Consider the following 22,205-nt stretch of genomic DNA (forward strand, 5'->3'; position numbering starts at 1 on the left):
GCAAGTGGAGCAGCAGGTCAGCCCTGGCTGTGACTCAGTGTCCCCACAGCAGGAGGCTGCAGCAGCGTGGAACTCGCCAGCACTGGACAGCTGAGATTGGCCGAGCTCCTGCTGCGGTTACAACCCTTGAGATAGACTTTTTTTATTTGGAAATCCTGGAAGGGACACACCTTTCTCCAGATGAACAGGGGTGTGCTGGCTGTGCTGGGTGGTCTCCCAGGGAGCTGTAGGACACAGCCACGTGGGCTCCGTGGAATAGCAGAGAGATGTTCCGGCAGGAGCAAGAAATGAGGGACCTGCTCTCCCCAGAGCACTGCTGGTGGCAGCACGTGCTGGAACTTCCCTGGATCCTGCTGTTCCCTCTGGAAAAGGTCCCTGCTTCACCTCCTGGCAGGGAGGGAGTGGGACACCAAAGTGATGCTGTGAGCAGGGGCAGGATGGTGACCTGGAGCCTCTGCTGTCACCAGCGTGGGGACAGCACCCAGCTGCCAGGAGAGAAGGTGGGCAGGAGCTGCAGCAGAGGCTGTGGCGTTGCAGGGGCCAGGGAGAAGCCCAGCTGGAGCAGGGTCCCAGCCAGCAGAGCTTGGCAGATCTGGAGGATGCTGCGATGATTCACCCAGCAGCTGCTCCCGAGCGAGCGCAGGGAGAGGCGGCTCCAAGGCTGAGGGGAAGGCAGGGACAGAGGGCTCTGCTCCCCTGCTTGGGAGGGAAGTTTTGGGCAGCTGGGGGTGAGCTGGGGCCCAGGGCTGGACTGTCCCTGCTCCATGATGGGAATGTTCCACCTGAGCCATGGCAAAGCTGGGTTGGCAGTTTGGGGTGACACACCTGACATTGCTGTTTCTGGTTCTAGGGTTCCGTTCATTTTTTGTCCCTTGGGAAGAACCTGTCCCTTAATACCAATTAATCCCCTCCATGTCACCATTCTGTAGGGAAGCTAAAGTCCTGGGTGAGGCGGCATCTCTGGCTTGTGCCCAAGGAAAACCTTGCATGGTGCTGTGAGCAGTGCACACGGAGTGCCCTCGAGGCAAAGATCCACAGGTGTCCATCTGTCTGAGCTGCAGCCCCCCATGGCCATGCCCTCCAAGGGGCTACTCTGCTCCCCCACACCCTTTACCTTTCCCCTGAAGCCCAATTCCCTAAGGCCCACTGGAAAATTCCTGCCTTGATCTGCAGCAACTGACTTGTCTGTTTTCCCTTGAGCTCTGAGAAATTCACATCCATTTCCCCAAAACCTCCCCCCCCCTTTTTTTTTTACATAAATGGGCATTTTTTTGGTCTAATAACTTCGTTTTGAAGGTAAACTCATCCAGCTGCTCCAAAGGAGATCCCACACCAGGACAGCCAGCAGTGTTTGGGATGTGTTTTGCAGCACAGGAGGGATATTTGTGTATTCCTCCCCCAGCCTGAATTCCTGCACACATTTCCCAAGGCAAGAATTGTGCTTGGGTTCACCCCAGAATCCAAGGAGCAACAGTAAAACAGGGACAGGTTTGCTGGGAGCAGGAAGCAATCAGAGATATTTGCTTTCATTCCAGCAAAAACCCCACACCTCCAGCTTCCTGCCCCTGCACCACCCCTGAGCAAACATTATTTATAGCAGCGAGAGCAGTTATAGCTTTGCCCCTTCTTGACCTGGAAGTAATTGGTTAATTGAGTTAGACAACAAACCTCAACACACTCGCATGGTTTCCTTCCACCTTCTCCCAGGGAGCTGGAGAGTCAAACTCCTTCCATCCCAAGCTGGTTAAAAACATCAAACACCTCCGGGAGAACAATGTTTACTTCCCCACCAGGAAATTGGGCCCTGTTGAACCTTCTTCAGGGCCAACAGCTCCTCCAAAGCTGCTGCACCTGGGGGACTGCTGCTGAGCTGGAGCTGGGGTAGGTGGGGGCTCTTTGGGGAGGGTTTCCTGAGCTGTGCTGAGGCTGCGAAGCCGTGGAAAGCTTTGCTGCTGCTGCTGGGAGCTGAGCTCTGAACTCACCAGGAAACTGAGATTTTGGTCTTTGCAGGTTCAGTAATTTGCTGGTTTGGTGGTTGGAGAGGTTCTCTGGGTTTGTGGGCCCGAGGGCAGTGGGTGAGGATGAGCTGTGTTAAGCACATGCTTTATTCCCAGCCTGAGATTCTGGTTGTGCTGATTTTTCCTGGAGACTGACTGCAATGAGCTGGTTTCTTTGCCTGTTTTCTGTGTCCCTATGTGGTGGCAATGGCCTTGGAGGACAATGTCAGTGTGGGACATACCTTGGTCTCCTGGATGCAAAGATGATGTTTTTGACAACAATTTAGAGGCCTCTGCCTCCCAGCCTCCTCTTCCCTCATTTATGTGCTGTTTGTGATATTTATCACAATGTCCACTGATGTGGGACATTCTTTGGGGAAGAAGAGCCTCTTGCCAGGCACAGCAGAGAGGTTTAAGCAGGGTTTCCTCTTGGGAAAGGCTCCTCTTTGGGGTGCTGGGAGACCCCCACTTACAGGCGTGAAAGAGGTTCCAAAGCATCTTCATGATCTGCGTGTCAGAGCTCTGTAAAACTAAACCAAACCCACAACAAATCCTTTTAGCATCTACACCAGGATTAGATCTCCCAGAACAATTCCTCTGCACTACTGGAAATCTTAGCCCAACAGAATTAACTTAGGCTGGAGAAACTCCTGGTGCTGTTGGCTGGGATCCGTGGTCTGTGTGGAGTCCCAGTTGTGAGAGCTGGAGGAGCTGAGTGGGAGATGTGGCCAAGTGAGATGGGTGAGCTGGAGTTATCCACAGTTATTCACAGGACACAGGGATGCTGCTGCAGCTGGAGGGGAAGCTGGATGGTTTTGTCCAAGCACAGCTGTGCCAAGAGTTTCCCTCTGCAAGTGCAGGGCTTGCACAAGGAGCAAAGAGGACTTTTCCCAAGCAATTCTCCTTGGCAGCTTTCAAACGTGCTCTGGTTTCTGGTGAAGAACAAATCCCAGTTGGATTCTGCTTGTTCAGTGAAGGAGCACCAAGAGCCAGGTGCTGCCCTGGGATCTGGGAGCTCCTGGCCTCCAACCCTTCCTGAAAAACCCCCTCAGTTTCATCACAAGGAGCCAAACACTTTCTCCTCCTTCCAAAAAATCAATGTGGAGGAACGATCAATGGTGTAAAAGCCGAGGCTTACGTGGGAATTCAGGCAGCACTCTGCAATCACAGCATTTTCCTCTGCAGTGATCGAGTCAAACTGCAGAAGCAGTTAAGAGGATTAGATATTTTTGATCATATTTGCAGCTGTTCTTGCTGTAACCGAGAAGAGAAATCCAAATGTGTCGCCTTGGGAAGTGACTGAGAGCCTGGAAGGGAGTGCTCCCTTGGGACCCTGCACCCAGGGTGTGCTCAGCCCCTGCTGCTTCCCAGAGCCACGAGGAGCTGTCAATCCTGCAGCTGGAATTGTGGCACTTGGCTCCCTCAAAGATCCAAGCTCCAGTGGAAACCCCCCGTGAGCCTGGATGCAGGGCTCTGAGCTGCAATGGCGGCTCCAAAATCTCTGAAGGCTGAGGTTTCCCAGGTGCCACAGCTTCAACAAGGAATGCTGAGGAAGCCCTGCCAGGTTTAGAGCCAGATGTGAGAGAGGAGGTCCCTCCCTGAACATCACCAAGGATTTCTAGCACTGCAGTGCTAAGTAAGGAAAACTAATTCCAGTGTACAGTTAAATTTCAGTGTCTAATTCTCACACATTCAGCACTGTTGGAGTCCAAATAAAAATACCTGACTGTTCCCTTCAAACCCATCCCTGCAGAGATGCTGGGGATGTGCTGCCAGCACTGCAGTAGGACGCTCCTCTGCTTTTCCCCAAGGGACATTTCCAACATTTCCCCAGGATGGGCTGAGGGGGAATATGGGATCCATTCATCCCTTTTTCCATTCTTAAATAAAAATGTGGCCAAGGAAGACGACATTGCTCCTTGAGCCATGTGGTTGCTGGAAGTGCTTGGCCCTGGTCACAGAAGCTGCCTGGGCTTTCCCTTCTCCATGGATGGAGCCTCGGATGATGCCCCTGTCCAGGACAGGGAGGCTCCTCCTGAAGCCAGAATCCCAGATCTGAGCCCCAGGTGAGACATCCCAGAGGAGGGAAATGTTTCACATCTCACTTCCAATTTGCCTGATGATTTTAGCACAGTGAACAGGGGAAAGAGCACCAGAGGTAACAAATTCAACCCTTTCCAAACACAGACATGTGGTTGTCATCTGCCAAAAACATAAACCATAATCATAATCCTAAATTTGTCCTTTGAACATACCTGTGCCTGCTCTGTAGTAGTTTCCTTCTAATCCCCAGGGATTAATCCTAAAGTGCATTGAAACATCTGAGGTGAAGGGCTACAGTGGAAATTCCTTGCCAGGCTGGTAATAATAACTGAAAGCTGCTCTGTGAAGCAAACCTGAGGCTGACTTGGTTTTTAATGGACATCTGTCTGTAGGGGGAAAAAATGCCATGGCAACTGGCTTTCTTGTTGGCACGGCAGCCTCAGCAAAGGGCTGGGGAGAGGATGGGTATGGGAGGGTCTGTGTGGCTGTGCTGGGAAACCTGGAGGTACAGCTCGGCCAGACTGGGAGGCAAAGGTTGTTTATGCTCTGTGAGCACCAGATCTTGAGGGATTTAACAGCTAAATCTTGGCATAACGACTGCTTTGTGTGCTGCTGCTGCTGCTTAGCAGGAGCCAGGCTGGGTCCCCCCCTCCTTTTCCTAAAAATGTGAAATCTAAAGGCAAGAAGCGCCTGGCTGGTGATTTCTTGGTGCTTTGCTGGGCAGGGTTGGTGTCTCCCAGTTTGCAGCTCTGTCCCAAGACTCACTGCAGAGCCATGGCTTCATCAGATGGATCCTGGAGCTTTGCTGGTGAGGAAGGAAATGCCCTTGTTGTGTCCAAGGCCTGTGGAAATTGAGAGCAAGGGTCATTCGAGTTAATAATGGGTGCACAAGCTCCGTGCCTCCCTCCAGAGCTCCGGGGACATCAGCATTTCCCTTCATCTCCTGTTGGTTGCAGGAGAAGCAGCTGGATGCATGGCCCAGCAGGGTCATCCATCAGCCATGCCCTGAGCTGCAGGGCTGAGAATGGGAAGAAAAGGCAATAAAACTGAAAGTGCAGATCAAAAACTGCAAGGCAGAGGTGGCAGCAGCTGTCCCACGTGGCTGGTTTGGAATTTGGGGTTTGGTTTTGCTGTGGTACCAATTCTGGTCTGGCCAGGGGTGTGGCATCAGTCAGAACTGAGGGCAGCTTTGCTGACGAGCTACGTCGCATCTCTCTGGGAAGCGCTGCCCGTGTGTCAGCACCTGATTTGTTCTCTTAATATCCTTCCAAGTGTTTGGAGATCCCCGTGCTCACAGCACTGTCCACAAAGCTTTATCCTTTCGAGGAGGGGTGTGGATAATGGCACTGAAGAACTGAAATCTTCGGGGAAAACAAAACACGTGCGTGCAAAAGCTCAGTTCTCTGAGCTTCTCCAGCAGCTGATTTTGCTACCAGCAAACCCCCGTGCCTGTGCTGCTGCCCCTGTGTAGCCAGGCGTGTTTTGTCTTGCTGGATGCTGTTGAGGATCACCCCGGGTAGCTCAGGGAAGGCAGCACAAGACGAACTGCAGGTTAGATCAAGGAAATGTTACATCACACGGCACTTCCTGCTAAGTGCTGCTATTATCAGCCTCATTCATCTCCACATGCAAATGCAGCCTGCACACGTAGCCACACATCTGGAGGGAAACAGCACTCCTGGAAAGGAGCAGCTCTAACCTGGATCCCACAGGAGAGGCAAAAGGGGACATGATTCTCCATTAGGAATTGTTTCCTTTCTTTCTTGACTGAATGCTGAATTTTTCTCCAGCTAAACCACCACATTCACTGTTGGCTGTTCTTTGTCACATCATTGACATCCAGAGTGTCAGCTATAAATGGTGGGGAAGAGAAAAAAAAAAAAAAAAAGGTGAGAAATTGATAAAACCAAGCCATAAAATAATAAATATTGGGAATGGTGGGCTATCAAGAAAGGCATATTCAAGAAGTAAAAGGAATGATGTGCCCTAACAGCAGTAGAACCCCATTACACTGGGAATTTGGGGAACCCTCCCACTGCAGACACAGGAAGAGCAGCGTCCCTGGAGAAGCTGGCTGCCACTGGAAACCACCCTGCAGCTTCTCTGGTGGTCACTGCGGAGCTATTTTAAATGAGCACTTCTATATTTACTTTTAACCTGCTTTTTTATAAGGATGCTCAACAAAGAAAAAAGGGAGGGCACAACGAAAGCCAAACAGACCTTAAGAAAACAAAGAATACATTGAAGGGAAAAACAAGTCAAACTGCAACTGCTCTTGAGTCATTACTGAGGATGTGAACACCAGCCTATTCATACCCTGCTTTCTGAGCATGTAATGTCACCCTAAAATGTACTTCAGTGTGCTCACATCATGTCTTAGAGGCTGTCTCTGCCTGTGGAACTCGGTTCTGTATTTTTTGACATTCTTGACTATCAAGGGCTCTCTCTTTGCCCCACAGCCCCTTCAAGCTGCTGCAGGTGCTTTTGTGTTCTTAACCTTCAGCCACAGAAATAGTCACTAACTGCTGTGAGCTGTGAACATTCCAGGCTGGAAAAGCATTGAAGTGATATCCTCCAAAATCCCCACGTTAAGTGACCTGGATGGGTTCTACTCACTCTCTTATCAGACTTCCTTGTGATTTTTATTAACAACTTCCTTTACAAAGTTGCTCAAAGTTCAGGACTAGCCCAAAGCTGTACAACTTATAAACCAGCACCCTAGACAGACTGGTTCACAGAATCATGGAATATCCTGAGTTGAAAGGGACCCATAAGGATCTTCCAGTTCAATTCTGGCCCTGCACAGACCCTTCAACAGGGTTTTGCAGCCAGTTTATAAAAATATAAGAAATATATAGAGCCCAGTTTTGCAGCCTCTTTTGGGCTCTATATATTTCTTATATTTTATACACTTCTATATACTACTACAACTATTATTATTATTAATATTATTATTATTATTATTACTACTACTATATTGTTATATATTGTCTTATATTGGTTAAGTGCTTTTTCATGCTAGTGGGTTTCACATGAATATATATCAAGGATTTTTCTTAGCTGCTCTTAGGGATTTATTTATCCCATCACATACAGTGAACCAGATTCCTGCTCTTACAGTAAATGCTCCCAAAACTGGTGCTAGTAGTAGGTAACCTTTGGCTCTGCAGGTGCTGATGTCTCCCACAGAAACTCTTGGGCTCCAGAAATCCTCAGTGTCCTTCTCACTCAGTTCCGTGGCTGTGAAATAGTGAAGCACCTCGTGAGTTCACTGAAAGGATTAAAAAATGAAATTTCTTTAAATCACCATCTCTGTTAAGAGTATTTTCAATGGGACAATTCTTCATGCTGAGCCCATTTTGGGTAGGGTCTGTCATCTAGCTCATAAAGTGTTAACCACAAGGTTACTTGGGCCTGTGAGGTAAAACAAAACAATCAGTTCAAAAGGTAAAATGTAAGGAAAATGCTAATTTAAGGAAGCTGTTCAATATTTTATCTTTTTACCATTGTGTGCTGCCACCCACTACTCTTCCAAGTGCACGGGAAAGCTGTTGCTTTAGGAGCAAGGTGTATAAATAATGCCTGCCTAAGAGCACTGCTCCTTTTTATTCCATTGGAATCCTGTGGGATTTCTAGAGCATTTCTATGAATAGATTAAACTCTGAGCATTTTGAGTAACCATGGCTATAAATCAATTTAGCTCTTGGTTTTCAAGTTGCATCTGCTCTTACTAATCCTGTATGTGCATTTTTTTTTTTTTTAATAGGACAGACCAGGCTTTATTTTTGCGTATGGGTTTTGGTTTGGTGAAATTCCCACTCTGCACCAAGCAGGTTCCACACACGACCACTGCACCCTGGATTTCTGCAGGGAGCCTGCTGATGGTGGACAGGTAACACGGAGTGAGGGGAGAACCGGCATCTGCAGCTGAAATATTTTACCCATCAGCGCAAAGCAAATTTAAATTTCTTTACTACGAGGGGAAGCCCTGACTGCTCCGAAATCTGTAAGATGGAGGGGCACTGCAGGGAAAGCAGCCATCCTCCGGCCCCATCTTGCTTTCCCCCTGGAGCAGGGATGTGTTTGGCAGCGATGGCTCGGGCTCTCTGCGGATCAGGGCAGCAGCCGCTCCGCGGCTCGGCGGGGCCTGGCGTCCCCCACTGGCCTTTCGCAGCTCGGCCATTTTTCCTCCATTTCGTTGTCTCTCGACGCTTGGTTTCTTTTGAACGATGCGCTGCGGGCCGAGCCCGCCGCCCTCCCACTGCCGCTCGCTGGGGCCCGGGGAGGGGCGAGCGCGGCCGGGCCCCACCAGGCCGCGGCCTGCGGGCCCGCAGCGCGGGGAGCGCAGCCCGCGGGGACCGTGCGGGGCCGACCCGCCCGGTGTCACCGGCGGGCACGGAGGGGGCTGAGCGGGCGAGGGGGCTCTCCCGACCCTGCCGGGGCCTCACGGCCGGGCCGGGCGGGCGCTGCCGCCGTCCCGCGCCGCCGCCGCCTCACGTGTCCCCCCCTCCCTCCCCGCCCCTTCACCCGCCGCAGCACCGCCGCCGCGCCCTCCGACTTCCCGTAAAGAGTCCGCGCCGCCGCCCGCCCCGCGCCCGCCGCCGCGGCCCCGCCGCCCCCCGCCGGCCCCGCGGGGGTGCCCCGAGCCCGCGGGTGTGGCCGCCGCGCCCCCCGGCCCCGCCGCTGCCCTCGCCCCGCGGCGCGGCCCGGCCGCCGCCCGCCCCCCCCCCTCCCCCCCCCCGCCGCGGATCCCTCCGCGCCGCGCTCCGCTCCCTCCGCCCCGCTCGCACTGTTTGGGAGCAACCGGCCGAGCCAGCGGCGCCCCGGCCCCGCCAGCGCAGCGCGGACCGGCCGAGCGCACCCAGCCCGGCGCGACCCCCGGCGCTCTCCCTCCCTCCTCGCCATGTCCCTCAAGCAAGCGGCGGCGGCGGCGCAGCCCGCCGGCAACAACCGCAAGCCCCCCGGCGGCGGCGGCCCCGGCCTCCCGTCAGCCGCGGGGAGGCAGAACATGGGCAGGTGGGTGCGCAGTGCCGCGGGACCGGCCCCGGCTCCGGCCCCGGGCCCGGCGCGGGCGCCGCTCGCCCGCCCCCGCCGCCCCCCTCCCCCCCGCCCTCGCCCCGCACCGGCCTCCATGGGCGGCGGCGGCCGGGGAGGGGGGGCGCGGGGCCCGCAGCATGGCGGGGCCGGGGCGGGGGCCGCGATGGCGGCGGGCGCGGCGCTCGCGGCCCCGCCGAGGGGGTTCCGCAGTGCCGGGGCGAGGCCGGGCCGCGGCCGGTGCCCTTCAGGCGCGGGGAGGGCACGGCGCGGAGGCTCCATTTCGGCCCCCCGCGGGGCCCGGGGCGGGGGGCGCCGCTTCCCCCGGGCCGACGTGACCCGCCTGCTGAGGAGGGAGCGGGGGGAGCGGGGGGCGCGGGCCGCACGTGTCGGGGCCGGCGCGGGAAGGGCCGCGAGCGATGGCGGCGGGGCCGGGGGGCGGCCCGGGCGGGGAAGGGGGCGGCGATCCGGCCCCGCGATGGCGGCGCAGCGCCCTCGGCTCACCCGGGGCGGCGGGGGGGAGGGTGGGGGGGATGGATTTTAAAATTTATTTTAATATCTAGGGATCGTTATTATTTGTAATTTATTTTTTTTTTAGTATTTTTATTCGATTTTTTTTTTTTTTTAAATCATGGAAATCGCAATAAAATTCTCGCGGGAAGGCGGGCCGCGCCGCGCCGCTGGATGGTGGCTCCAAGCGCGGCCTCGCTTTCTCCCAGATTTTTGGGGCAGGAATCTTGCAGAGGCTGAGCCTTCTCCTCGCCTCCCCCCCCGCCCCACGCTCGCTGCCTCTGGAAGATTGATCCCGATGCTGCTCTCAGATCGTTAGCTACGCAAATCCACTCATGTTTTCCCTCTTTCTTTCCCTCAAATAATAAACTCTATAGTGCTGTGAATTTTTCCGGGGCTGCGGGGGTCATAACAAACGATCAGAGCAGGACGTTAACAGTTCTGAAGGTCACAGTCACTCAGAGCAGTTTCATTTCGAGTTTTATTCATCTTCCTCTTCAACTGGACGTTTATTCCCACTCGGTTTAGTGCACTGGCAATAAAACAGAATTTACAGTGGCCCCATTGTTGGACATCACTGGAAATAGGGTTTTACTTTGTTCCCCGCCAGTGGAACTGGAAGCGGAAGAGCTTTGGAATGGTTGAAAAGGATAAAATAAATAACAACAACAATACCTCAGCAGCTCAGAGCACCGATTTAATAGTTTTTACACATGGCATTAGGTGGGACGTGGTGTTTACTGGGCTCTGTCCCTGCCAACACACAGTGGCACTGTAGAGGTTAACGTGAAGGGCAACAAAACCTCCAGCTTATGTTTTGAAATTCAGCCTGATGGCAAGCACTTGCCCCCATAGGTTTGGGCACGTGAGCTTCAAATTCTCTCCCAAGTTTAAGATTAAAGCCACTGGATTTCTCCTACCAGTGTTGCCTTTCTGGTTGTGTTGGATAAATTCCACTTCAGAAATCCTTGGGAGTTCTGATGGGGCTGCTGAACAACTGATGTGTTCCCTCAGAGGTGTTCATGTTCTTTCTTTCTTAATTTTTCAAGTTATTTCTGAATGGAGGGTGTGTAAAATCACAGTCCCAGCCCTGCTGGAGCCCCATGGAACACCTTCAGAGATCTTCCCCTACACCTGTCCTTGGTCTTTTGGGGAGTGCAAATTCAAAGATGGTTCATGCTGTAAATCTGGCCACTTGAATGAAAAGCTGAGTGGCTTTTCTGTTCAGAAAAATGAAAATCTAAGTGGCCTGCATCTTGGTATCAGTTTGATGCATTATATTCTTTAATAAAAACTTAAACATCTCCAGTTTATGCCAAGCTTTCTGCCCAGCAACTCATTTCCCTGCAGCACTAACACTCCCATGCAGAAAAAAAAAAAGTTACTTTTCATGGCTAAGTTGCTCTTGAAAGCTTAGCTTGGGTGGAAAACTCATTGATAATTAACTGTCCTGGGCCTAATTTTCTGCCGTGGGTTTGTTATTGGAAGAATTGGGCTGAGCACTTGTCCTTCTACCTCTGCTCATGAGGGAAGGCTCAGCTCTGCTCACTGCCTCGTCTCCATGGGTTCACACTGCTGCACATCTGTATTTCAGATCAGAAAAGGTAAAATCCCGTGTGAGCAACCAGTGTTCTTTACTATCCTATTAATTGCTTTTAGACAAAGGGAAAAAATCAGAAATGAAGGCATCCTTGAAGGTGTTTGAGATAAAAAAAAAAGGAGGATTAATACCTTTATGATAAAGAGGCCCCAAGTGAGATGCTGTTTGTTTAATGTGCACTGTGGCAGATGGGCTTGGGCTGCAGGGGAGATGCCAATAGCACAGCAAGCTGTAATTAGGGAAAATGTGGACTTGGTCACAAACTTGCTCCCTGTGCTATCAGAGCATTATCTAACATCCACTTTCTGTGTTTGAGTGGAGTTTTGCTGTTATGCAAGCACGGAGGGTTAGCTGTCCTCTGGCTGCAAGTTGCATCTATCCCAGCCTTCCTCCATCTCCATCCTTTTTTTTTGTTCATTTTTCCCCATTGTTATTTTATCTGAAGGCAAAACACCTTAGGGTCAGGGTTTGGATGTTTCTTGTCTTGTTACAATTGTGGCAGAAGGGATTTTTCATTTTGGTAACTTGCTTGCCTAACTGGGCTTGGGGGTCCTGTAAGAATACACGGAGTTCCTGTCCTTTTAAAATGGCTTTTTCCCATCAAAAAGCTAAAAGTGAAACCACCCCATGGTTCAGTCTCCAAAGAAAACAACACAAACTTCTTACCTCCATTTATTTCCCTTTTTCCTTGACATCCCTTTCTCGAGAGCGTGGTGCCCATGCTGTTCAGAGGGGAGGGAAGGGGAATGTTGAGTGCCAAGGTGCTGGAATTTCAGGGCAGTGGCTGTTCTGGAGGTCTGCTCACACGTGCCAGTCAGAGGGTTTTGAGTTGCTTCTGACATCTTTGTGTGGGTTTTAGTGCAAATGTGCTAAACTGCTGAGCAGAATGACTGCTTAACCCGCAGGCCTCTTTCCTTATCACTGTGAGTGCACTTTAGGGTGCTGTTACATCCCTGGTTTTGAGTAACTTTAAATTTAACAACTGATTCATGGCAGTGTCTGTGAAGGTTCACCAATGACTAAGCCCATCAAGAGGTTCCAGGTGTGCACTGGGCAGCCAGTCTTGAGTCAGGTTGTTCAATATCCAGATGCTGTGGAAGCTGTCACCCTGTGTGGAGACAGGAATTGACATTATTGATGTCAGTATGGGGAGAAAAACTACAGAAATTCAAGCTGCAGGACTTCTTGCATAATCTTCATTTGACATCTTCGATTCATTTGACTTTATAGAGCCAAACACTGCACTGAGATAAAACCTTGCACTTCAGATTTCTCCCTTAGAAGAAAAGCTTTGCCAGCTCTCTGCATTACAGTTTTTCAGAGTACCCTGTAAATTTGTTTTCCAAGCTGCAGCAATGTCAGTCAGTGCTCCAGAACCATCCATTCACACTTTAAATTCAAGTCTTTGGAGCTACATTTCTGCTCCAGACATTAGTTGCAGTGTGGCTGCATTTATTTCTTAGTTTCAAAGTGAAGATGCTGCTGGAATGAAAACTGGAGACTTTCTTTCCCATCCAGGAATGACTTTGTTTCCCTTGCATTAACTGGGAAAATACAAATGCGTGACCTTGTTTTGCTTACACAAACACTCCACTTGGCATGTAAACATTAAGGAGGGAGGTGAGGGATGCTGAGGAAATACTCATAAAAATAGAAAAAAATGTGCAAGTTGCTGCTGGGAAAAAACATTTATAGTGCAGCTTTTGGGCCCTGATGAGACTTTGCTTCTTGGGGTGTAACTGCTGGACCCAAGGGGTTGGCGCTGAGTTTATTTGCTCAGTTGTTACTTTGTCCTGAGTTTGTGACTTTGCTACCCCAAAGCAAAGGGTTTCCAGCTTGGGTTTGACAGGCTGTCCTGCCTTCCCCCAGGTTTACCTTTAACCACGTATCTGCAATGCAAAATGATTTTTTTTTCTCAATTTTGCCATATATTTACCCTAATAAAAATGGAGTTTTAGGTAGCAGTGCTAAGTTGCCACTGAGCCTTCCTAGAGTCCCCCACCTCCATTTCTTTGTGTCATTCTCCTGTTCCAAATTATGTTAAACATTGGCAAAATCCATCTACCTTCAGCTTTCGTAAAGGTCCTGAGGGTTTTTTTTCATATGTTGCATCAAAATGTGTCAAATGATACTTTGAACTTGATTCTTTACCTATTGGAATTTGAAACTCGTGTTGATTGCCTTGGTTTTAGCAGAAGATACAATTTTGGCTAAATTGTTGCATTGGTAGGAGTGGTAAATATATTTCTTTTTTCATCTTGGTGAATGTGTCGGGTTTTTTTTTTTTCCCAATGGTTTGTGATTAACAGTTGTAGCTGGAAAACAGGAGGTCAGATCTGTAAAGAGATCAGGGAATTTCTGCTTTAATTTTTGGCTGGTGTAGAAGTTGGGACTTCTTGCTGATGTGGATGTGCACAATCAGTTTGTTTCTTGAAGAAGAGTGGGTAGGAACAGTAATTTTGGAAATGTGGTAAGAGATGGAAAATCTGGAATACTTGCGTTGATGCTTAGAGGGAATACTCCAAACTTTCTGCCCAGTCTAGCAACCCAGTTATTTTCAGGTCTAAGAATACTTTGTCACTAAAAATGGGAGTGGTTTCTCTTGCAAAGACACGAAACTCTTTCACTTTTGATCTGTGGCTGATGGAGGAAAAGGAGGATCTTCTAAAATCTGTGAGGGCAGCGGGTGGAACTGGTAAAATTGTTTGACTTTGCCCAAGTTATGAATGACCATGGTGATCACATTTTTGATTGCAGTAGAAGGACAAATCAAACTGGGCTGTGCCTCTTATGTGGGGGTTCCACATCTGATGAAATGACTTTCAGATAGAGAAAGGTCTGAATATTATGCAAAGATGCTGTTCCGAGTTCACAAAGCCTCAGTTCTCTCAGAGGCCATTTAACAAATGTCAGGTTTGGTAAATGGTGAGATTTGCTCCAGAGCGAGCCTGACACTGTGAAGCTGCCCTATGGAAAGTTAAGGCTGATGGGTAGTTAAATAAAGGTTATTTGCATTAGGGCTTTTTTTGGGTGAGATTAGCTCTCTGCAGTATCCTGAAAATGCCTGCTGGGCACCCCAAACCTGCAGTTCTGCCATCAGCCAATGCCCCCAGCGTGTGTGATGCTCTGAGACCACAGCTCTGATGCAGAAGCTTGTTGGAAATGAGTCAGGTGATAGTTTAGTGGTTTTTCATTTTTTCCTCATTAGGGCCTTTCATGGCTCTCTGATGGCTTTGCTTATTTCGGCAGAATTTATTGAAGGGTTATTTATGTTCACTGAGAGAAGTTCCTTTGATTTTTTGACTACCCTGTGAGCTCTCTTTTATAAGGGTCTATTATTTTGGGGGGTAGGGTGTATTCAGCCCCAGCTTGGTGTTTTTAAAAGCATTTGAATGCAGTTGGCATCTAATGAAGGTGTTCAGGAGCTCTGAGCAGCCTGGTCTAGAGGAAGATGTCTCTGCCCATGGGGTGAGGATGGATCTTTAGGGTCCTTTCCAACCCCAGCCATTCCATGGTTCTCTGACATCCACTTGGATTTAGATTTCAGTGTTGTTTAGATAATACCAGACATGATTCTTCTTTATTGAAATGGTTGTGTGTCAGTAAGGTGAGTCTATTTTAAAAAATGAGGGGTTTTTTTAATAGAACAGAAGATTTATTTTTGCCTCACATTCCAGTGAGTGCTCCTGAAGTCATAACACAAATCTAAATCACTACAAGGAGTATTTGAAACTAGGACTTCTTGGTACGAGGGAGGAGCTTAGAATTAAGGCACACCAGTGGAGTTGAGGAATTGGAGCTGTTGGGGACTTTTTTAGCTGTAGGGATGCTTTGGGGCTCAGGTGCCTGGGGTGGAGGGCACAGACTGACCCTTGTCAGTGTGCAGGGTGTTCTGAGCATCCCCAGGTGTCCTGAGTGCTACGCAGTGACAGATTGGCATTAGGAGGAGCTGGTGTTTTTGGGGGAATGGACAGAATTCCCGGGTTTGTGAGAGCAGTTAGAAATGAGCTCTGTAGGTGGAGCCTCACAGTCAGGGCTCCTCTGTGGCCTGTGGCAGGGTCAGTTGTTCGGGTGGCCCAAATCTGACACGGTGACAACATTTGGAGCCTCCTGGCTCAAGGAAGGGACCCTGTGCTGTGTAGGGCTTGAGCTTGATCTTGCCTTTGTGTGCCATAAAGTTTCGGAATTTGCTTTAGTTGCAGGATTATTCTTTTATTCTTACTCTGATTTTATAAACGTAATATTTTCTTCATTTTATCCTTTAATTTATCACGGGTAACCCCCTGCCTGCTGATGGCCCTTGGTTGGTCAGCAGGTTGGAGATAAACCCAGTGGGTCCTTGTCAGGCTCTGCTCTCTGGAAATGCTGCTTTTCCCAAGCCCATTCTCGAGTCTAAATTAGGATGGGTTTGGAATTCTTGCTTGGTAGGAAACGGAGCAGTTTCAGCAGCTCTTTAATCATCTGCCATGTGTGTGTTTCTTCCAGAGGCCGCAGCAGTGGCAAAGGACCACCTCAGCCTACGGTGAGTTTGTGGCTTCTCCTCTTTGTGCCAGTGCAGGGTAGGGGAAGCAGCTTATCAGAATGGCAGATACTGGAATGTTCTCTCCATTTTTGCCTTGGGATACCGTGGTGGGTGGATACTTTGGAGTGAAATACAATTTTCTGAATAGTAGCATCTCACTTTGATTTAAGTCTTCTGGGTGGGTGAAGAGGGGGAAGGTTCACTTCAACTTTTGACTGCACTAATATAAATATTCTGCGTTTTCTTGTAATTACAGCTGTAAATATAAATAACATTTAACTTAAGGCAGTGCTTTTTGAATTAGTTCCTATCTGAAAATTCTAACGTTGGCTTCTCCCTTAAACAGATGACAGTAAGGCATCATTTAATGAAATAAAAATAACTACTTTGTTTAGCTTTACTATAAAATTGCTGAACCATTGTTCTCAGTAGCTCCAGTGTGCAGCTTTAGTTGTTCTCAAGGCTGTGTATTACTGGAGCAAAGATGTGGCTTGACTTGCAGAACATCATTTTATCAGAGCTAAATTCATGGATCTTGATTGAAAGAGTGAATCTTTGAACTTCACTAATCAAATATTTGCCAATTTGTTGCTGGCCTGGTTTTCAAAGATGCCTGATTTTGGGGAATGGAGCAGAAGCAGGAAGATTTAAAAGGGCTGCAATTTGCTTACGTAAATGTTTATTGAAGTTACCAAGACACTTGAGGAAAACTGAAGAAGCTTTGAGGAAAACTGGTGGAAAAGGTCATAGGCAAACACTAAACATCCCCAAATGTTGGTCTGCATGTGCTGTGTGCTGAGTGCTGAGCACAGGAGTGTCCCCAAACTTGTCTGTTCAGCCCAGAAAAGTGGGTGACAGTTAAAAATACATTGTCAGTTGAAAAATTCCAGAATATGGTGAGATCTCAAGAGCTGTTTTAGCATCTCTTGTTTTACAAACACAAAGAGATACCAGCTATGGCAACAAAACATCTGCACTGAGGTGAACGTGTCCTCCAGCAGCCTGGGGACACCTGCCCAGCTCTCCCAGTCAGGATTGCAGGTCCTGGTGCTGCACTCAGTTACTTTGAGCTAAATTAATAATAGGGTTTGTGGCAATTTAGCACTCCAGAATTTGATGGCTTTAGCTGCTGTTAATGTGGGTAATCAGGGCTGGGAGATGAAAGGCTGAGCTTGAGCAGGCCTGAAAACACCTTTTTGCTTCTACAGCACTGCAAGTGCTTTATTCTCTTGATGGTTCTTAAAACCAGCAGGGCTTTTTTTGTTTAAAAACAAAGCCCTGCTGACATCCCTCAAATCTGTGCCTATCAGCTGCACCCAGCCAGCCAGAGAATTTCCTTAATGGAGGAACATTAGGGGCTCTCCTGGGATTTTTAGCTTGTTTGGGAGGGTGTTAGATCTTTAACTGGTCAGAGGAAAGTCAGAGGCCCTCTGAAAATCTCCCCTGGCATGTTTAATATTAATATTTAAAAATAAACATTCCATGTGTCTTGCCTGGGTAAGATTTTTACCCAATGTTTCTGAGATTTTCTGTGTACTGATGAAAGCCTGGGTTGGGTTGGGTGCTCTGGCTTTTGGAATTCCTTCAGCAATTCATGATGGCTTTCTTATTTTTCAGATTTCATTTGATGGCATCTATGCAAACATGAGAATGGTTCACATACTCACATCAGTTGTTGTAAGTCATCATATTTGGAAGAATGGTTCCTATATGACAGGGAATTGTTAACTAATCTAATAATTGTAATATAAAGGAGTGAATATTAAACTTTAACCACTTTTTTACCAAGGTTGAGCTTTAAAGGATCACAGAAATTTTAGGCTTGGAAAGGCTTAACTCTGATTTGCAGAGGTACAGCAGATTTCTTAGGTGCACTGGTTGTATTTTGAATTTCCTGTCTTTAGAGAGGTTCTGGATAAATAAAATGAGCCCATGTGCAGGGATTAAAAACCTTTCTCCCAAGATTTTTAGGGAAGCCCTGACATGGCAAAATGAAGCAAGGCAGACTGTCCCACATCTGCTTGAGGCCAGGATAAGCTTTTATCCTTATTTGTACCCACACAGGCACAGATTTGGGGTTTGCACAAAACCTCCTTTGTGTGTTCCAACTGGTCAAGAGTCTTGTGAGAACCAAATATTCTCCAGTGAGTGTCTTAAATCCCTTCAGAGCTGCCCATACACACCCAGCTATTTGAATTTGCAGAGCACAGCAGTGTATTTATAAATGGGCAGATGCTGAATGAGGAAATTTAGCTAAAAATTGTATTTTTACACTTTGGACCTATGTAAAGAACAAATGTTTTAGAAAAATCACTGTAATGTCATTTGTCATGTTGGTAGAAAGTTATATTTTCATTTTTCTTGTATTCTAGGGATCCAAATGTGAAGTACAGGTGAAAAATGGTGGTATATATGAAGGAGTTTTTAAAACCTACAGTCCTAAGGTAATTTTTTACATTTTGACTCTTCCCTAGTGTGAAAATTCCTAATACCGAATAACCAACATTTGACTAAAAATTGTAATATTTACTCTGAATTATATTTACTGTTCATGCCTAGTTTTAAAGCAGATTGTAAATACCTAGTTCTTGCAAATTTTGCAGGGGATGGCTGTGCAGTAAAGCAGTGCCCTGTGTTTGTATTTCCCACAGTGTGATTTAGTGGTTGATGCTGCTCATCGGAAAACTGCAGAATCCAGTTTGGGGCCAAAACGGGAGGACATCCTAGAGAGTATCTTGTTCAAGTCCTCAGACTTTGTTATGGTGCATTTTAAGGATATGGATACCAATTATGCCAGAAGAGGTATATTTTTTTTCTTTTTTTTTTTTAATTTTATGTTTTGAGGTTATAATTCAAGGTTTTTCATAGCAGATGCTTTAGGATCCAAAATACTGAAGTTCCTTTTTAGATTCGTGGTTCTTAAAGAGTGCAAAACTTCAGCACCTTGTGAAATCAGATATTCATACATTTTAAAATAATGTATTTTTGAGTAGCTGTTTTGGTGTCTGGAAAGCAAAGCCTTAGTGGTTTTACGGGATATTTTACAGCTTCTGTGGAAGGTAGACACATTTTTGTAAATGTCTTTCTAAATTTTTCTGTTGTGTGTTACACAAGAATCATTGAATACAGAAACTCTTTGGAAAAAGGTTATTTTTCAGAGCTGAGATATCTGGAGTCTATACTGAGGTAACATCTGTGTCTAAACGTGCATTCAGAGAAATATTCTATAAATACTCCAGCAAACAAAGCTAGAAACTCTTTTAAAATCCTCCATTTGTGTTTTAATTTCTCCTTTACTCCTTGTAAAGCTGTAGGTAAAGCTCTTCAAAATACAAAGAGATGACAGACAAGTCTTAAACTCTTGAAGACATTGCAACTGTTCAAATTAAACAATTTTGCAGGCAGTCTTCATACTTTTAATGTCTGACCTCCAAGCCCCTGACTATTTTTCTGGAACCTAAGAGCTCATGAGTCAGTTCTATTCCTTTGCAGATTTCTCTGCTTTTGGGCAGCAAATCTCCAGAGTCTTTATGCTTCATGTTGCTGATTTGCTGGGATAAGGAATAAAAGGAAATGCAGGTTTTTATGGCATGGGGTGAAGTTTTCTCTGTGTACATTTACAGGCTGATTAACAACTGTCACAGGAGCTCAGTGGTTATTGGAACACAGGTTTTATTCCCATTAGCAGGGACTTAGAGGTGGGTAGAGACCTGAGGACATTTAATGAGAATTTCTCTCTTCACCTTGTGTTTGTACCTGTTCTTGCCTGATCTAAAGCTGCAGAATGAGAGGTTTGTTGTTTCAAGGAATTTTTGCTTTTCCCAGATGATGATGCATAATGTCAGAGCAAATGCAGCATTGAAATGCAGATAAGTTCCAGGTTCTGGATGGGACTTGGAATTTAAATTACATGAGAGCTGTTTTATAATGGGTTTGGTATGAACATCACTTTAATGTAAATGCAAACTGGGCTCTCCCTCACCCAATCTTTATAGATTTTGAGCAGACTGCATGAGGAATATGCTACTGCTTCTAGGAATAATTGCTCAATGGACATTTTCTAGAAGAAAATGACTGTTTCAGGTTGAACAGTCCCTCAGTTCACTTTATTAGGTGGAATGACTGAGTCTAAATCTCTTAAATTCTGGAGAGCTGAAATAAAGCCATAAAAACTTGGAGCAAGATAAACTGGAAGGCTGCAGAACTTGATAAGTCGGAGTGGGTGAATTAATCTGCTTTCCATTTTGTCCCAAAAATACATTATCTGGAAATGACACTTGAAAGTGTAACTCAGTCTCTGATCACACCTTCAAATTAGAGCAATGAGGGGCTTTCTGCTTCCTGGGAAATTAAATAAGCAAGGAATCAAAAGGCTGGAAGTTTGTGAATGTGCATGAAGGAGCTGCTGGCTTTTGTTCTTGTAAATAAACCCAAATCTTTGTGGTACTGGATGATTTAAAGTGAAAACTGGCTCTGAACTCCTGCCTGAGGACTTGGTGCTCCTTGTTTTGGGAATTGTCCCTGCTTGGTGCTCTGGTTGCACTTACCTAGGAACAGAGACTTTGGAATTGTCTAACCCTCAATGGTTTTTGGCTTTCACAGACAGGTGAGGCGAATCTGGGAATACTTGGTTGGAAAGGCTTTAAAATCATAGTCAAATAAAAGATCTTTTCACGAGCTCTCCTTTGGGAGGCTTACCTGGAGTAGGGGTGTTGGGGTCTGATGATCCTTGTGGGGTCCCTTCCAGCTCAGATTATTCCGTGATTCTCTCTGTGAGGTTTCTTACCCTGTAGGAGACTTCTAGACTTTTGTGGAGCCCTTGAACTGAATAAATTTCTGCAGAAGATATTGGTTTAAACATTTTAATGCATCCCAATTCAGTATAAGTAGCTATGGATTTGATTCTGGCATTTTTTCCTTGCTGGGCTGGAGGAATGTGGGCAAATGGGTTTGAGTAGAAGAGATGTTCTCTGGATCCTGAAAAAGAGACTGGAAGAGGAGTGGGAAAGAGCAGCAGGTGGGGAGAAAGGGAATGGGATGGAGTCTCCTTTCAGAAGAAGGAAAACAGAGTTGTGTGTGAAAAGCCTCTGCCAGAGGCTGGCAGGCAGCTCCCAGTGCTATCACAGCCCTGCAGCTTTGGGGCAGGCAGCTGATAACCCACCCAGAGAGCTCAGGGGAGGGAGCAGCCCTGCAGGCCTGGGGGGTGGAACAGGAGCAGCACACGTGGGTTTGTGCCAAGCATGACACTGCACCTTCAGAGGCACCCCTGGGGAAAGCCTGGGGTCTGCCCAGATTGTAGAAATTGGGAGAGAAATTGGTAGGTCTGCACAGGGAGGGGTGTTGTGGCTGTGAATGTTCCAAAAATCAGTGTCCCCCTGTTTCCTGGGTCTTTATTTGCAGCTCTGTCAGCCTGCACAGACCTTGCTGCTGCTGGAGGTGCTTGTTTGGCTTCCAGAGGAAGGGGAGGGAGTCACCTGAGGGTTTGTCTCTCTGTGGAATCGAGGTTTGCTGCAGTACAGGCAGGCTGATGAATGAAACATACGCTGGAAAACTCAGGTGAAGCTGTAGTACACCCATCATTCCCCTTCCAGACTGTTCTGTCTGCTCCTAAAGAGGGACTGACACTGATTTCTGTATGTGCAGTGGAAATCAGCTGCTAAAACCCCCCTGTCAGTGCAGGCTGAAATCCTTGGCTGTACATGAATATTAGCACATCCTTCTGCTTCACCTTTGAGTGCTGAGATCCTGCTGCTGCTGGGTGATTTGGAGGTTCTGTTTCTCCTGATTCTACACCAGAAGGGTTTCCTGGGAGCCCTGAACACTGATCAGTCCACAGAGCTGGTTTGCATGGGATTCAAATTTCAGTAAGGCTTTGGAGTTGCCTTCTTGGCTTCTCTTTAAAGACAAGACAATTCAAACATGATAACTTACTGGTAAAGTAAAAGACTTCTGCAATGTTTTTATTGTTTTTTGGCATGCTGAGGAAAATACTACAAATCCAATGAAAAGAAAGGCAGAAGAGAATTGGCTATTTAAGTTTTTCCTTGAATTAGCTCTGAGAGTGGCATCCTTCCAGAGAAAGTGTTGCAAGGGGAATAGCAGAAGGCATCTTTTGAACAAAGGAAGGAAATGTTGGCTCTGCAGAGCTGGTTGTGACTGGTTTTAATGTTTCAAATCAGTAGTAAGGAGTTACAAAACAAATCAGAGTTTACTGTTGAAACCTTTAAGGTGAAACCTCAGTTTCCTTTGACTGGATCAAAGCTTCAGTGAGTGCCATCAGCACCTTTGGCACGTAACACTGATTGGTTTAATGGCATTTCAGCTGCAGACTGGCACTTAATTGCACATTTGTGCTCTTCACCAAAATCTGTTTGTGAAAACAAGCATGTTAGACGTTGAAATTAATTAAACCCGGACTCTTAATTGCTCTGCTCTGGCACTTTTTTTCTTTAACTCAGTTAGTAGCACACACTTGAGGAATTTGCCCCAGCTGAGTTTT

At 47.5% G+C, this 22,205-nt stretch overlaps 1 protein-coding gene and 1 long non-coding RNA gene across 15 annotated transcripts in view; one reads left to right on the forward strand and one right to left on the reverse strand.

Annotated features, from left to right (window-relative positions):
• Nucleotides 1–4,253: 4,253 nt before the first annotated feature.
• Nucleotides 4,254–8,538, reverse strand: LOC119707458. Its single transcript, XR_005258767.1, has 3 exons — nucleotides 7,197–8,538; nucleotides 5,740–5,891; nucleotides 4,254–4,882 (listed from the first exon to the last, which is right to left on the reverse strand). It is a non-coding gene; the product is annotated as an uncharacterized LOC119707458 (long non-coding RNA).
• Nucleotides 8,539–8,795: 257 nt separating this feature from the next.
• The window catches only part of ATXN2 (ataxin 2), a 49,375-nt gene continuing 35,965 nt past the window's right edge, over nucleotides 8,796–22,205 (forward strand). For 9 of the 14 annotated variants that reach the window (XM_038152707.1, XM_038152709.1, XM_038152708.1 and 6 more), the window contains exons 1-5: nucleotides 8,797–9,056; nucleotides 15,670–15,706; nucleotides 17,324–17,383; nucleotides 18,079–18,150; nucleotides 18,358–18,508. In XM_038152707.1, coding sequence (XP_038008635.1) covers nucleotides 8,944–9,056; nucleotides 15,670–15,706; nucleotides 17,324–17,383; nucleotides 18,079–18,150; nucleotides 18,358–18,508 — 433 coding nt within the window. In that variant the 5' untranslated portion in view covers nucleotides 8,797–8,943. Of the gene's footprint in view, nucleotides 9,057–15,669; nucleotides 15,707–17,323; nucleotides 17,384–18,078; nucleotides 18,151–18,357; nucleotides 18,509–22,205 lie in introns of all 14 variants that reach the window. The other 5 variants (XM_038152712.1, XM_038152715.1, XM_038152713.1 and 2 more) reach the window with 1 other exon arrangement.

Source organism: Motacilla alba, chromosome 15 (assembly GCF_015832195.1).
Source record: "Motacilla alba alba isolate MOTALB_02 chromosome 15, Motacilla_alba_V1.0_pri, whole genome shotgun sequence".
In the NCBI taxonomy this organism is placed as follows: Eukaryota; Metazoa; Chordata; class Aves; order Passeriformes; family Motacillidae; genus Motacilla; species Motacilla alba.